The sequence below is a fragment of the Oncorhynchus kisutch genome, linkage group LG16, assembly GCF_002021735.2.
Source record: "Oncorhynchus kisutch isolate 150728-3 linkage group LG16, Okis_V2, whole genome shotgun sequence".
Lineage (NCBI taxonomy): Eukaryota > Metazoa > Chordata > Actinopteri > Salmoniformes > Salmonidae > Oncorhynchus > Oncorhynchus kisutch.
In genome coordinates, this window is record NC_034189.2 from 16761628 (window position 1) to 16777174 (window position 15547).

The following is a 15547-nucleotide window of genomic DNA, read 5'->3' on the forward strand; positions in this document are numbered from 1 at the left end:
GGCATTACATTGGAATACCCCTGATAATAAAACCTAATATAATAGTATATACTATATTATAATAGTATATACTATTATAGATAGACTAGAAGAGAAATTCATTTTAGAATAAGGCTGTAATGTAACTAAATGTGGAAAAGGTCAAGGGGTCTGAATACTTTCCACAGTGTGTCTGTGTGTGTGTGTGTCACGGAGACCACCAGACAGGAAGTGACACAAGATGTTACCTGAAATGTAGAAGGGGACATTTGTCAGTAAGCTAGGACCCACTTCCTCCCAAAAACACACACGTTGCCGGGTTTTTCATGTACCTCAACCACACTGAACAATGAGCATGCAGGAGAACTCATGCAAACCTTCTGCAGGCATACGACACCTACATGAAAATCACACAGACACTGTTCTGATACCATCAGCCTGATCCGTACAGTAAAAGACCCCAAACACACCCACTCCTCATGGTCTAACTCTCAAGCTGAGTGAAGGGGTATTTTCAGAGAACGACTATAGAGTGTGACTTCCTTTTTAACTAACATACCGGGAGTATTCTAGAACAGCAGCGCTCATCAAAGGAAATCTCTTCTTTCTCTTCTCTACTCTTCTCAGTGTGTGTTTGTGGGTCTAGCTAGCTACCAGTCAATCACTTAGAGATAGGTAGGACGTACAGCCAGAGGAAACAGACATACAACTCCTAACAGAGATGTCTGGTGGTCCCCTCTCCTCCTTCTCCAAACAGGGAATACTCCTACTCTCTATCCTCCACTATGGTTAGTATTGTATGGACTCTTTACTTTCTGTTTCTCATGTTTTGTATCAGTAACATTTGATTGCATGATAAAGTTAGGATTAAACGGTTAACTTCCTTGTTGCTTTTAACTAACTTTAACCCTTATCCTAACCTTAAACTTTACACTAAACATTATTTTAAACCTAACCTTAACCTTTACACTAAACATTATTTTAAACCTAACCTTAGCAAACATATGCTTATCAAATGATAGTTTGTTGATAGTTTGACCATCTGTAGATCATCTACAGTGCATTCAGAATGTATTCAGACTCCTTCCCCTTTTCCACATTTTCTTAAGTTACAGCCTTGTTCTAAAATGGAATAAATAAATACAAATGCTCATCAATCTACACACAATACTTCATAATGACAATGCGAAAACAGGGTTTTAGATGTTTTTTAAAATATATTAAATATTGAAGAAACGGATTCCTTACTTACATAAGTATTCAGACCATTTACCATGAGACTCGAAATTGAGCTCAGGGGCATCCTGTTTCCATTGATCATCCTTGAGATGTTTTTACAACTTGACAGTCCACCTGTGGTAAATTCAATTGATTGGACATAATTTGGAAAGGCACACACCTGTCTACATAAGGTCCCACAGTTGTTAGAGCAAAAACCAAACCATGAGGTGGAAGGAATTGTCCGTAGAGCTCTGAGACAGGATCGTGTCGAGGCACAGATCTGGGGAATGGTACCAAAAGTCTGCAGCATTGAAGGTCGCCAAGAACACAGTGGCCTCGATCATTCTTAAATGGAGGAAATTGGAACCACCAAAACTCTTCCTAGAGCTGGACTTGGTCATGGAGGTGACAAAGAACCACATGGTCATTCTGACAGAGCTCCAGAGTTCCTCTGTGGAGATGGTTGTCCTTCTGGAAGTTTCTCCCATCTTTGCAGCATCTCACCAATTAGGCCTTTATGGTAGAGTGGCCAGACAGAAGCCACTCCCCAGTAAAAGGCACATGACCGCCCTCTTGGAGTTTGCCAAAAAAACACATAAAGGACTCTCAGAGCATGAGAAACAATATTCTCTGTTCTGATGAAATCAAGATTGAAATTTTTGGCATGAATGCCAACCATCGCACTTGGAAGAAACATGGCGCCATCCCTGGTGAGGCATGGTGGTGGCAGCATCATGCTGTGGGAATGTTTTTCAGCGGCAAATACTGGGACACTAGTCAAGATCGAGGGAAAGACGAACAGAGCAAAGTATAAAGAGATCCTTCATGAAAACCTACTCCAGAGTACTCAGGACCTCAGACAGGGGCGAAGGTTCGCCTTCTAACAGGACAATAACCCTAAGCATACAGCCAAGACAATGCAGGAGTGGCTTTGGGACAAGTCTCTGAATGTCCTTGAGCTCGGACTTCAACCTGATTGAACATCTCTGGAGAGACCTGATAATAGCTGTGCAGTGACTCTCCCCATCCAACTGGACAGAGCTTGAGAGGATCTGCAGAGAAGACTGGGAGGAAACCACAAGTACAGGTGTGCCAAGATTGTAGAGTCAAAACCAAGAAGAATCGAGGCTGTAATCGCTGCCAAAGGTGCTTCAACAAAGTACTTAGTAAAAGGTCTGAATACTTATGTAAATGTGATATTTCAGGGGGGGGTTTATATATACATTTGCACACATTTATTAAAACCTGTTTATGTTTTGTCATTATGGGGTATTGTGTAGATTTGATGAGGGGGAAAACAGGTTTTTATACATTTTAGAATAACGCTGTAACGTAACAAGTGTGGAAAAAGTAAAGTGGTCTGAATACTTTTCTGAATGCTCTGCATATGGGACTATCCAAATAAAGTGTGTCCAAATGACTCTTAAATTACACTGCAGGACCAGAACAACTGCTGTTATGTCCTACATACTAAAGTTTGTACTGCAGGACCAGAACAACTGCTGTTATGTCCTACATACTAAAGTTTGTACTGCAGGACCAGAACAACTGCTGTTATGTCCTACATACTAAAGTTTGTACTGCAGGACCAGAACAACTGCTGTTATGTCCTACATACTAAAGTTTGTACTGCAGGACCAGAACAACTGCTGTTATGTCCTACATACTAAAGTTTGTACTGCAGGACCAGAACAACTGCTGTTATGTCCTACATACTAAAGTTTGTACTGCAGGACCAGAACAACTGCTGTTATGTCCTACATACTAAAGTTTGTACTGCAGGACCAGAACAACTGCTGTTATGTCCTACATACTAAAGTTTGTACTGCAGGACCAGAACAACTGCTGTTATGTCCTACATACTAAAGTTTGCTTCCTTGTAACTGTTTTCTTTCATTCTTACTTAATGAAAGAAAACGTTGTTTAAAGGTTAATAATATATGATTGATTGTAGACTGCCATGTATGTATATGTTGTGACATGTTGTTTATATGTATGTATATGTTGTTTATATGTTGTGACATGTTGTTTATATGTATGTATATGTTGTTACATGTTGTTTATATGTATGTATATGTTGTTACATGTTGTGACATGTTGTTTATATGTATGTATATGTTGTTTATATGTTGTGACATGTTGTTTATATGTATGTATATGTTGTTTATATGTTGTGACATGTTGTTTATATGTTGTTACATGTTGTTTATATGTATGTATATGTTGTTTATATGTTGTTACATGTTGTTTATATGTATGTATATGTTGTTACATGTTGTTTATATGTATGTATATGTTGATTATATGTATGTATATGTTGTTTATATGTTGTGACATGTTGTTTATATGTATGTATATGTTGTTTATATGTTGTTACATGTTGTTTATATGTATGTATATGTTGTTACATGTTGTTTATATGTATGTATATGTTGTTTATATGTATGTATATGTTGTTTATATGTTGTGACATGTTGTTTATATGTATGTATATGTTGTTTATATGTTGTTACATGTTGTTTATATGTATGTATATGTTGTTACATGTTGTTTATATGTATGTATATGTTGTTTATATGTTGTTACATGTTGTTTATATGTATGTATATGTTGTTACATGTTGTTTATATGTATGTATATGTTGATTATATGTTGTTACATGTTGTTTATATGTATGTATATGTTGTTACATGTTGTTTATATGTATGTATATGTTGTTTATATGTATGTATATGTTGTTTATATGTTGTGACATGTTGTTTATATGTATGTATATGTTGTTTATATGTTGTGACATGTTGTTTATATGTATGTATATGTTGTTTATATGTTGTGACATGTTGTTTATATGTATGTATATGTTGTTTATATGTTGTTACATGTTGTTTATATGTATGTATATGTTGTTTATATGTATGTATATGTTGTTTATATGTTGTTACATGTTGTTTATATGTATGTATATGTTGTTTATATGTATGTATATGTTGTTTATATGTATGTATATGTTGTTTATATGTATGTATATGTTGTTTATATGTATGTATATGTTGTTTATATGTATGTATATGTATGTATATGTTGTTACATGTTGTTTATATGTATGTATATGTTGTTTATATGTTGTTACATGTTGTTTATATGTATGTATATGTTGTTTATATGTATGTATATGTTGTTTATATGTATGTATATGTTGTTTATATGTATGTATATGTTGTTTATATGTATGTATATGTTGTTTATATGTATGTATATGTTGTTTATATGTATGTATATGTTGTTTATATGTATGTATATGTTGTTTATATGTATGTATATGTTGTTTATATGTTGTTACATGTTGTTTATATGTATGTATATGTTGTTTATATGTTGTTACATGTTGTTTATATGTATGTATATGTTGTTTATATGTATGTATATGTTGTTTATATGTTGTTACATGTTGTTTATATGTATGTATATGTTGTTTATATGTATGTATATGTTGTTTATATGTTGTTACATGTTGTTTATATGTATGTATATGTTGTTTATATGTATGTATATGTTGTTTATATGTTGTTACATGTTGTTTATATGTATGTATATGTTGTTTATATGTTGTTACATGTTGTTTATATGTATGTATATGTTGTTACATGTTGTTTATATGTATGTATATGTTGATTATATGTTGTTACATGTTGTTTATATGTATGTATATGTTGTTTATATGTATGTATATGTTGTTTATATGTTGTGACATGTTGTTTATATGTATGTATATGTTGTTTATATGTTGTGACATGTTGTTTATATGTATGTATATGTTGTTTATATGTTGTGACATGTTGTTTATATGTATGTATATGTTGTTTATATGTTGTTACATGTTGTTTATATGTATGTATATGTTGTTACATGTTGTTTATATGTATGTATATGTTGTTACATGTTGTTTATATGTATGTATATGTTGATTATATGTTGTGACATGTTGTTTATATGTATGTATATGTTGCCCATGCAGTGTATGATGCATTTCTGGTGCATAATTACACTGTAAACACATTGTGTAATAATATTAATAGTTCAAATAATAATAACAATTATAATAATAACAATAATACATGGCATTTATATAGCGCTTTTCAAGGATCCAAGGTCTCTTACATGTGATGGTTGCATATCCACATAAACTCAGCAAAAAATAAACATCCTCTCACTGTCAACTGCGTTTATTTTCAGCAAACTTAACAAGTGTAAATATTTGTATGAACATAACAAGATTCAACAACTGAGACATAAACTGAACAAGTTCACACAGCCATGTGACTAACAGAAATTGAATAATGTGTCCCTGAACAAAGGGGGGGTCAAAATCAATAGTAACAGTCAGCATCTGGTGTGGCCACCAGATGCATTAAGTACTGCAGGGCATCTCCTCCTCATGGACTGCATCAGATTTGCCAGTTCTTGCTGTGAGATGTTACCCCACTCTTCCACAATGGCACCTGCAAGTTCCCGGACATTTCTGAGGGGAAATGGCCCTAGCCCTCACCCTCCGATCCAACAGGTCCCAGACGTGCTCAATGGGATTGGCTCTTCGCTGGCCATGGCAGAACACTGAAATTCCTGTCTTGCAGGAAATCACACACAGAATGAGCAGTATGGCTGGTGGCATTGTCATGCTGGAGGGTCATGTCAGGATGAGCCTGCAGGAAGGGTACCACATGAGGGAGGAGGATGTCTTCCTTGTAACGCAGAGCGTTGAGAATGCCTGCAATGACAACAAGCTCAGTCTGATGATGCTGTGTCACACTGCCCCAGACCATGACGGACCCTCCACCTCCAAATCGATCCCGCTCCAGAGTACAGGCCTCGGTGTGGAGCTCCTTCCTTCAACGATATAAGCAAATCCGCACATTCACGCAGATGAGCAGAGACCCTGGGCATCTTTCTTTTGGTGTTTTTCAGAGTGAATTGAAAGGCCTCTTTAGTGCCCTATGTTTTCATAACTGTGACCTTAATTGCCTACCGTCTGTAAGTGTCTTAACAACCGTTCCACAGGTGCATGGTCATTAATTGTTTATGGTTCATTGAACAAGCATGGGAAACAGTGTTTAAAGATCTGTAAAGTTATTTGGATTTTTACTAATTATCTTTGAAAGACAGGGTCCTGAAAAAGGGAAGTTTATTTTTATGCTGAGTTCAGTTTGTACGTGAGCAAAGGAGCATGTATTGATAAAGATCCACCCCCACTTCTCTTTTCCTGTAATCTCCTCGTGTTCTGCTGAATGTGGGGGAGGAGTGGACTTGAATAAAGTAAAGTGTGAAACCCATTAAATAATGAAATCCATTATTATCTATTTGGTGGTGGGGTAAGACTTTACATTGCAGTCTATTATTGTGTTATTATTTGTGTAGGCACACTACAGTGTAACATGAGTAATTACAATACTTTCAACACTCTACTTTCATTAACAATAATTACACAGTAATAAGAGCCCTGTAGTGTAAAGTGTAACCATTGATCAATGTCAGAATGTCATGTTGTGTATTTGTGTGTTTCAGGTGTGGGTATTTCTCTGTTCAACAAAGCAGTGGGGGACTCAGTGGAGCTGCCCTCAGGCTTAGAAAGGGAAGGTATCAAGTCAATGGAGTGGAAGTATAAAAAAATGGTCATTGCAGAATTTGATAGGAACATTTCCTTACCAAAATCACAGTTTAAGGGGAGACTAGAGATGAACGACAGTAACTTCAGTTTAACAATAAGAGAACTGTCACTGCAAGACTCAGGGGAATTTCTAGTTTCTGCCGCATCAAACAAAGGAGGACAGATTCCAACCAAGACCATCCATCTTCAAGTCCATGGTAGGCTGCTTTGTGTTATTCCATCTTTTTATCTTGTATAGTCTTTCTCCTGGAGGTATGGTCAATTTAGAATGATTATCTCTCTCTCTCTTTGTTTCTCTCTCTGTTTCTATCTCTCTCTCAGAGCCTATATCCAAGGTGGAGATCCAGAAGGAGATCAAGCTATTGGCCAACCAGTCCTGTTCAGTGTGGCTGCTGTGCAACGTGTCAGTCGGCTCCAACCTCTCCTACACCTGGGAGAGAGGGAATGAAACATATAGGGACGACCAGCAGATACACTTCTCTCTGTCACCAGCAGACGGAGACATCAGGGTAACCTGCAACGCCTCCAACCTAGTCAGTGAGAAATCTGCCTCTACAACAGTAAAGTGTAGTAATGACACAACCACCCCAGGTAACTAAATATCATAATAATGACATTGGGTAGATGTAATATACAGTATTATGTAGAACTTGTGATGACATTGAGTAGATATAATATTCAGTATTGTGTAGAACTCGTAATGACATTGGGTAGAAAATATATACAGTATTATGTAATACATGTGATGACATTGGGTAGATGTAATATACAGTATTATGTGGTACATGTGATTACATTGGGTAGATATATTATACAGTATTATGTAATACATGTGAGGACATTGTGTAGATGTAATATACAGTATTATGTAATACATGTGAGGACATTGGGTAGATATAATATACAGTATTATGTAATACATGTGAGGACATTGGGTAGATGTAATATGGAACTCTGTAGGCTTTAGCATATTGCATAGTCTAATCCAGTATTTCCCAGCTCCAGTCCTCCAGTACCCCCAACAGTACACATTTTTATTGAAGCTCCGGTGACAAGCACACATTATTCTACTTGTTATTAATCATCAGGCCCTCAATGAGTTAATTAAGGAATCATTTTTCTGGTGCTACAACATAAAATGTGTGCTGTTGGGTGTACTAGAGGACTGGAGCTGGAAACCACTGGTCAGTGTTAATCCTGGTCCTGGGGACCCAAATTGGTGCACATTTAGGTTAATGCCATAACACCACAGGAGTGATTCCACTAAGGTATGATGATGAGTTGATTAGTGGAATCATGTCTAGGGCAAGAAATGAAACGTGAACCCCTTTGGGTCTCCATGAGCAGGTTTCAGAAACACCAGTCTAATCACATCTGTGTTATAGAGTATGACACATGGATGGAGTGGTATAGGATCTACATCGTGGTACCAGTAGGCGTCGCTGTATTGCTGATCCTCACTGTAGCTGTGGCAATGTATTACTGCAGGGGGTGCTGTAACACGGGTATGTACAGCATAGGGGTCTCATCCTTACTTAAAGGGACATTTAATGCTCTGGAAGTATTCTTAATATCCCTTAACCCAAAATGTTGGCCTTAGGAATATTATGAATACCAGAAAAAGTGTGTAATTTATTCATTCTTGGGTATGTTTGTAGATATCCGGTTTGGTATCTATCTGATTGTTTGATATATTGTTCTTGTCATACACAGCCGATCTAACTGACGACACAAGAATGAAAGATGTGAGTATGCATTGCCAATATTATGTATCTGAATGTGTCTAAGCCCATGTGGGTCGTTCCACCCACGGTTGCAAAGGGAGGGAATGTTGCTGGAAACTTTCAAAGTTTACCAGTAAACTACCAGAATTTTGGTAACTTTCAAGGTTTTTATGTAATTTATGTAACTAGTGCCCCTTTTGGGTATTTTAGATTTTCACAGGTGTCTACAATTATCTCTGGCCCCCTGTGTGGCCTTATTACATGTAAAATATATGAAATAATTAAATAAGATGATTTTAAAATACAAAAATCGAATCACAAAGCTGTAAAAATGTATCTGAAATATAACATTGATGTTAAATATGAGGGTTTCAGCATGAAATATCCTTTATAAGTGAGGCGTGAATATTTAATTAATAACAGAACGACGTAAATGCAGACACAGGAAGATACTGAGGAAGTGACAGACATAGGGGAGGCAATCAATAAGTAATCAAGTCCAGTGGAGTTCCATGAAACACTGACGCGAGTAACGATGGTGACAGGTGTGCGTAATGATGGGCCGCCTTGCACCCTCGAGCACCAGAGAGGGGGAGCTGGAGCAGGCGTGACGTTATATTTGTTTTACACACTTGTCTGTTGTGAAAAATGTTAATAGAAGAGTTACAGAGTTAATTGCTATTTTTTTAAATTAATTACTATATTTTCTCTTGAACCATATGGTCTATCCACTAGAAACTCACAGACAATATGGACACAGCAGAGGTGTAAAGTACTTAAAAGTACTACTTAAGTAGTTTTTTGGGGTATCTGCACTTTACTTAACTATTTATATTTTTGACAACTTTTTATTTTACTCTGCTATATTCCTAAAGAAAATAATGTACTTTTTACTCCATACATTTTCCCTGACACCCAAAAGTACTCGTTACATTTTGAATACTTAGCAGGACAGGAAAATGGTCCTATTCATGCGCTTATCAAGGGAACATACCTGGTCATCCTTACTGCCTCTGATTTGGGGGACTCACCAAACACAAATACTTTGCTTGTAAATTATGTCTGAGTGTTGGAGTGTGCCCAAGGCTATCAGTAAATTTAAAAAACAAGATAATTGTGCCATCTGGTTAGTTTAATATAAGGAATTTGAAATTATTCATACTTTGACTTTTGATATTTCAGCAATTAGCAATTTGATATTTGAGCAATTACCTTTCATACTTAAGTATATTTAAAACCAAATACTTTTAATCGTAGTATTTTACTGGGTGACTTTCACTTTTACTTGAGTCATTTTCTACTAAGGTACCTTTACTTTTACTCAAGTATGACAATTGGGAACTTTTTCCACCACTGGGACACAGATATATATATAAAAAAGAATACTATATGTAATATATCTTTTTTAAAGTTATTCAAATATAAATTAGCAAATTTTACCATAGATTGCCATATATTTTCTGTTGACTACCAAAATTACTGAAGATTCAGAAAACGTAGTTTTGTAACCCTAGTTCTACCAATTCAGGGCCTTTTGAGAAAGCGTATCTTGGTCAAAAGAAAGTTGTAGATTTCACAAAATGTTTACATTCTGTCATAAAAAGCCGGTTCAACTCCCTGAAAACACGTTTTCCAATCTCAAGAGGTATTTTTTTAAATAAATACCATAGTAAGTGCATATTAAGTGTGTTTCCTCCAACACATTGTTGCGGCTGGCTTCCGGGTTAAGCGAGGAGGACGCATTGCTAGTCCGTATGGGGGTTGCAGCAATGAAACAAGACAGTAGCTAACAATTGGATATCACGAAAAAGGGGGTAAAATAAAAAATAAAAAAAACATATTCCTAGAAGGCACAGGGTGCACGAAGGGACATGTCAAAATGTTGCATTTTGCCACTTTAGCAAATTTGTATTCATATAAAAATGCAGATTTATGGAATTCTCCACGTAGTCTAAAGGGTACTTCATGTAATATCACAGCCTTTTAAAATTACAATTTACAATTTCTACATAAAATATTATTGGGATGTTCCTCTGGATTATACTGTTGAAGTCAAAAGTTTACAGACACTTAGGTTGGAGTCATTAAAACAGTTTTTTCAACCACTCCACACATTTCTTGTTAACAAATTATAGTTTTGGCGAGACGGTTAGGACATCTACTTCGTGCATGACACAAGTAATTTTTCCAACAATTGTTTACAGACAGATTATTTCACTTATAATTCACTGTATCACAATTCCAGTGGGTCAGAAGTTTACATACACTAAAGTTGACTGTGCCTTTAAACAGCCTCGAAAATGACAGAAAATGATGTCATGACTTTAGAAGCTTCTGATAGGCTAAATTACATAATTTGAGTCAATTAGAGGTGTACCTGTGGATGTATTTCAAGGCCTACCTTCAAACTCACTGCCTCTTTGCATGACATCATGGGAAAATCTAAAGAAATCAGCCAAGACCTCAGAAAAACAATTGTAGACCTCCACAAGTCTGGTTTATCCTTGGGAGCAATTTCCAAATGCTTGAAAGTACCACCTTCGTCTGTACAAACAATAGTATGCAAGTATAAACAACATGGGACCACCCAGTCATCATATTGCTCAGGAAGGAGACGCAATCTGTCTCCTAGAGTTGAACGTACTTTGGTGCGAAAAGTGCAAAATCAATCTCAGAACAACAGCAAAGGACCTTGTGAAGATGCTGGAGGAAACAGGTACAAAAGTATCTATATCCACAGTAAAAGGAGTCCTATATCGACATAACCTGAAAGGTTGCTCAGCAAGGAAGAAGTGACTGCTCCAAAACCACCATAAAAAGCCAGACTTCGGTTTGCAACTGCACAAGGGGACAAAGATTGCACTTTTTGGAGATTTGTCCTCTGTTCTGATAAAACAAAAATAGAACTGTTTGGCCATAATGACCATCGTTATGTTTGGAGGAAAAAGAGTGAGGCTTGCAAGCCGAAGAATACCATCCCAAGCGTGAAGCACGGTGGTGGCAGCATCATGTTGGGGGGGTGCTTTGCTGCAGGAGGGACTGGTGCACTTCACAAAATGGATGGCATCATGAAGGAGGAAAATAATTTGGATATATTGAAGCAACATCTCAAGCCATCAGTTAATGCTTGGTAGCAAATGGGTCTTCCAAATGAACAATGACCCCAAGCATACTTCCAAAGTTGTGGAAAAATGGCTTAAGGACAACAAAGTAAAGGTATTGGAGTGACCATCACAAAGCCCTGACCTCAAACCCATAGAACATTTGTGGAGAGAACTGAAAAAGAGTATGCGAGCAAGGAGTCCTACAAACCTGACTCAGTTACACCAGCTCTGTCAGGAAGAATGGGCCAAAATTCACCCAACTTACTATGGGAAGTTTGTGGAAGGCTACCCAAAACATTTGACACAAGTTAAACCATTTAAAGGCAATTCTACCAAATACTAATTGAGTGCATATAAATTTCTGACCCACAGGGAATGTGATGAAAGAAATAAAGCTGAAATAAATAATTCTCTCTACTATTATTCTGACATTTCACATTCTAAAAAATAAAGTGGTGACCCTAACTGACCTAAAACAGGTAATTTGTACTCGGATTAAATGTCAAGAATTGTGAAAACTGAGTTTAAACGTATTTGGCTAAGGTTTATGTAAACTTCTGACTTCAACTGTATGTATCAACTGGTAGCTCTGGAGACTGTCTCTGATGTGCAGGCACTCTTTCGTGGAACGACCCATGTTTGTGTACTGTATTACACTATACTGTGTACTGTAATGGTTGATTGCTGTGTATTTTTTAGCAGTAATTTTGTGTTTTTGTGCAATGTTCATCCATTTTGTTTATTGGTTTAAGTACCTTTTTCTGTTTTTATTCCAGACAAGAACAAACAGTCAGGTAATGTCCATCTATGAGACCGTAGAAGATCTGGCTGTCCCAATTCTGAACATGGTGAGAGCATACCTGATATCTTTGAACATAAATAAAATAAAACAGTCTCTGTGTGAAAGGGAGACTATGTAGTCTACTTGGAAATTGTCTACATTTCATAATGCTGAAACAGTTTGTTCTTGGTTGCTTTTAACATTTAGCCGCAGACTCTATATGACAAGATCACATTTGGACGCCAGCCAGAAGACCCCTCTTCTTCCTACCAGGAAGTACTGTGAGCTGAACAGGATGTGGTCATAAGCTGTGCTTCTATAGATATAGAACCCTCTGCATCTTCTGCATCCTACATGTGTACCTTCTGTAATAGATGTTACAGTTTCATTTCATCACAACCTGCACATTTCTGTTTTTATTTTCTTACTTGTTCAGAACTGCAACCTTCATCTGTTCATGGTCATTGTGTGGTACAACTTGTTATTTTCAAGATAGTCAGTGTTACATAACTTTTTGTTAGGTTCTATTGCATTCTATTGATACATTAACTGTTTATATTTGTGTAATAACGACTAATGGCAATTCAAAACTATATTCTTAAAGATTGCCGGGGTTTCTGTTTGGAAACAAGTTATTTATGTTTGTATATATTGTAGTTTAGATGTGTCTATTGTACAGTAAAATGTTTTACATTCCACAGACATGCTTTGTGGAAATCACATAGGCCACATTCACATCAATTCATCATATACTCACTAACTATCTTTTGTTGTTGTGTGAAATCAGACAATGAATAGACCTTATTAATACAATAATACCGTCTTTACATATTGAGAAAAGGGAGAGAACATCCTAATAAATACAATGATTTGTAGAAATCATAACGCATAGATCATATACTGATTCACAGTAAAGAGTGCAGTATTTGAGAAAGGCTACCTTCAAGTGATAGAAAAACATTAATTACAACAGAAAAAAATATATATTTTCAGGTGTGTGAATAATAATAATAATAATAATAATATATGTATTATATATAGCACTTCCATTTAAGAACCTCAAAGTCACTGTAAAAAACTGATTGGCTTCAACAGCTTCAGATGGTAAGGCATTGAGGTAGTATAGGTAGGCAGTAGCTTGAGTGGGGGAGCATACAGTGGCTTCACCCCCTTGGCATTTTTCCTATTTTGTTGCCTTACAACCTGGAATTAAAATAGATTTTTGGGGGGGTTTGTATCATTTGATTTACACAACATGCCTACCACTTTGAATATGCAAAATATTTTTTATTGAGAAACAAAAAAATAGATAACTTGAGCGTGCATAACTATCCCCCCCCCCCCACCCAGTCAATACTTTGTAGAGCCACCTTTTGCAGCAAGTCTCTTGGGGTATGTCTCTATAAGCTTGGCACATCTAGCCACTGGGATTTTTGCCCATTCTTCAAGGAAAACTGCACCAGCTCCTTCAAGTTGGATGGGTTCTGCTGGTGTACAACAATCTTTAAGTCATACCACAGATTCTCAATTGGATTGAGGTCTGGGCTTTGACTTGACCATTCCAAGACATTAAAATGTTTCCCCTTACACCACTCAAGTGTTGCTTTAGCAGTGTGCTTAAGGTCATTGTCCGGCTGGAAGGTGAACCTCCGTCCCAGTCTCAAATCTCTGGAACACTGAAACAGGTTTCCCTCAAGAATTTCCCTGTACTTTGCACCATCCATCATTCCTTCAATTCTGACCAGTTTCCAGTCCCTGCAGATGAAAAACATCCCCACAGCATGATGCTGCCACCACCATGCTTCACACTCGAAAAAATCTCAATTTTAGTCTCATCTGACCAGAACTACCTTCTTCCATATGTTTGGAGCCTTTTTGGAGTTTGTGCTACAGGATGTAAATGTCTGTTTGAAAAAGCTAGCCTTTGCTTTCCTGATTAATGTCCTCCTTGCCTGGTCTGTGAGTTGTGGTGGGTGGTACTCTCTGGCAAGGTTATTGTGGTGGCATATTCTTTCCATTTTTGCTCCGCAGGATGTTCAAAGTTTCTGATATTTTTTTATAACCCAGCCCTGATCTGTACTTCTCCACAACTTGTCTCTGACCTGTTTGGAGAGCTCCTTGGTCTTCATGGTGTCGCTTGCTTGGTCGTGCCCCTTGCTTAGTGGTGTTGCAGACTCTGGGGCCTTTCAGAACAGGTGTATATTTATTTTTATAAATGTTTTATTTATTTCACCTTTATTTAACCAGGTAGGCCAGTTGAGAACACCTTTATTTAACCAGGTAGGCCAGTTGAGAACACCTTTATTTAACCAGGTAGGCCAGTTGAGAACAAGTTCTCATTTACAACTGAGACCTGGCCAAGATAAAGCAAAACAGTGCGACAGAAACAACACAGAATTCCACATGGAATAAACAAATGTACAGTCAATAACACAATAGTGTGCAAATGAAGTAAGATTAGGGAGGTGAGACAATATATAGGCCACAGTGGCAAAATAATTACAATTTAGCAATTAAACACTGGAGTGATAGATGAGTAGAAGATGAATGTGCAAGTAGAAATACTGATGTACAAAGGAGCAACAACGAAAAAATAAGAATATGGGGATGAGGTAGTTGGGTGGGCTATTTACAGATGGGCTATGTACAGGTACAATGATCTGTAAGCTGCTCTGACAGCTGATGCTTAAAGTTAGTGAGGGAGATATGAGTCTCCAACTTCAGGGATTTTTGCAATTTGTTCCAGTCATTGGCAGCAGAGAACTGGAAGGAAAGGCGGCCAAAGCAGGAGTTGGCTTTGAGGGTGACCAGTGAAATATACCTGCTGGAGCGTGTGCTATGGGTGGGTGCTGCTATTGTGACCAGTGAGCTGAGATAAGGCGGGGATTTACCTAGCAAAGACGTATAGATAACCTGGAGCCAGCCGTAGAAAAATGCTTCTTGAAATTCTCGATTATCGTAGATTTATCGGTGGTGACAGTGTTTTCTAGCCTCAGTGCAGTGGGCAGCAGGGAGGAAGTGCTCTTATTCTCCATGGACTTTACAGTGTCCCAGAACCTTTTGGAGTTTATGCTAC

At 37.0% G+C, this 15547-nt stretch overlaps 1 protein-coding gene across 1 annotated transcript; it reads left to right on the top strand.

Annotated features, from left to right (window-relative positions):
- Positions 1 to 523: 523 nt before the first annotated feature.
- LOC109906399 (SLAM family member 5-like) lies at positions 524 to 13700 on the top strand. Its single transcript, XM_020504075.2, has 7 exons — positions 524 to 767; positions 6760 to 7059; positions 7184 to 7453; positions 8248 to 8367; positions 8576 to 8607; positions 12467 to 12538; positions 12679 to 13700. The coding sequence occupies exons 1-7, from the start codon at positions 701 to 703 to the stop codon at positions 12754 to 12756; spliced, it is 939 nt and encodes a 312-aa protein (XP_020359664.1). The 5' UTR covers positions 524 to 700; the 3' UTR covers positions 12757 to 13700.
- Positions 13701 to 15547: the final 1847 nt, after the last annotated feature.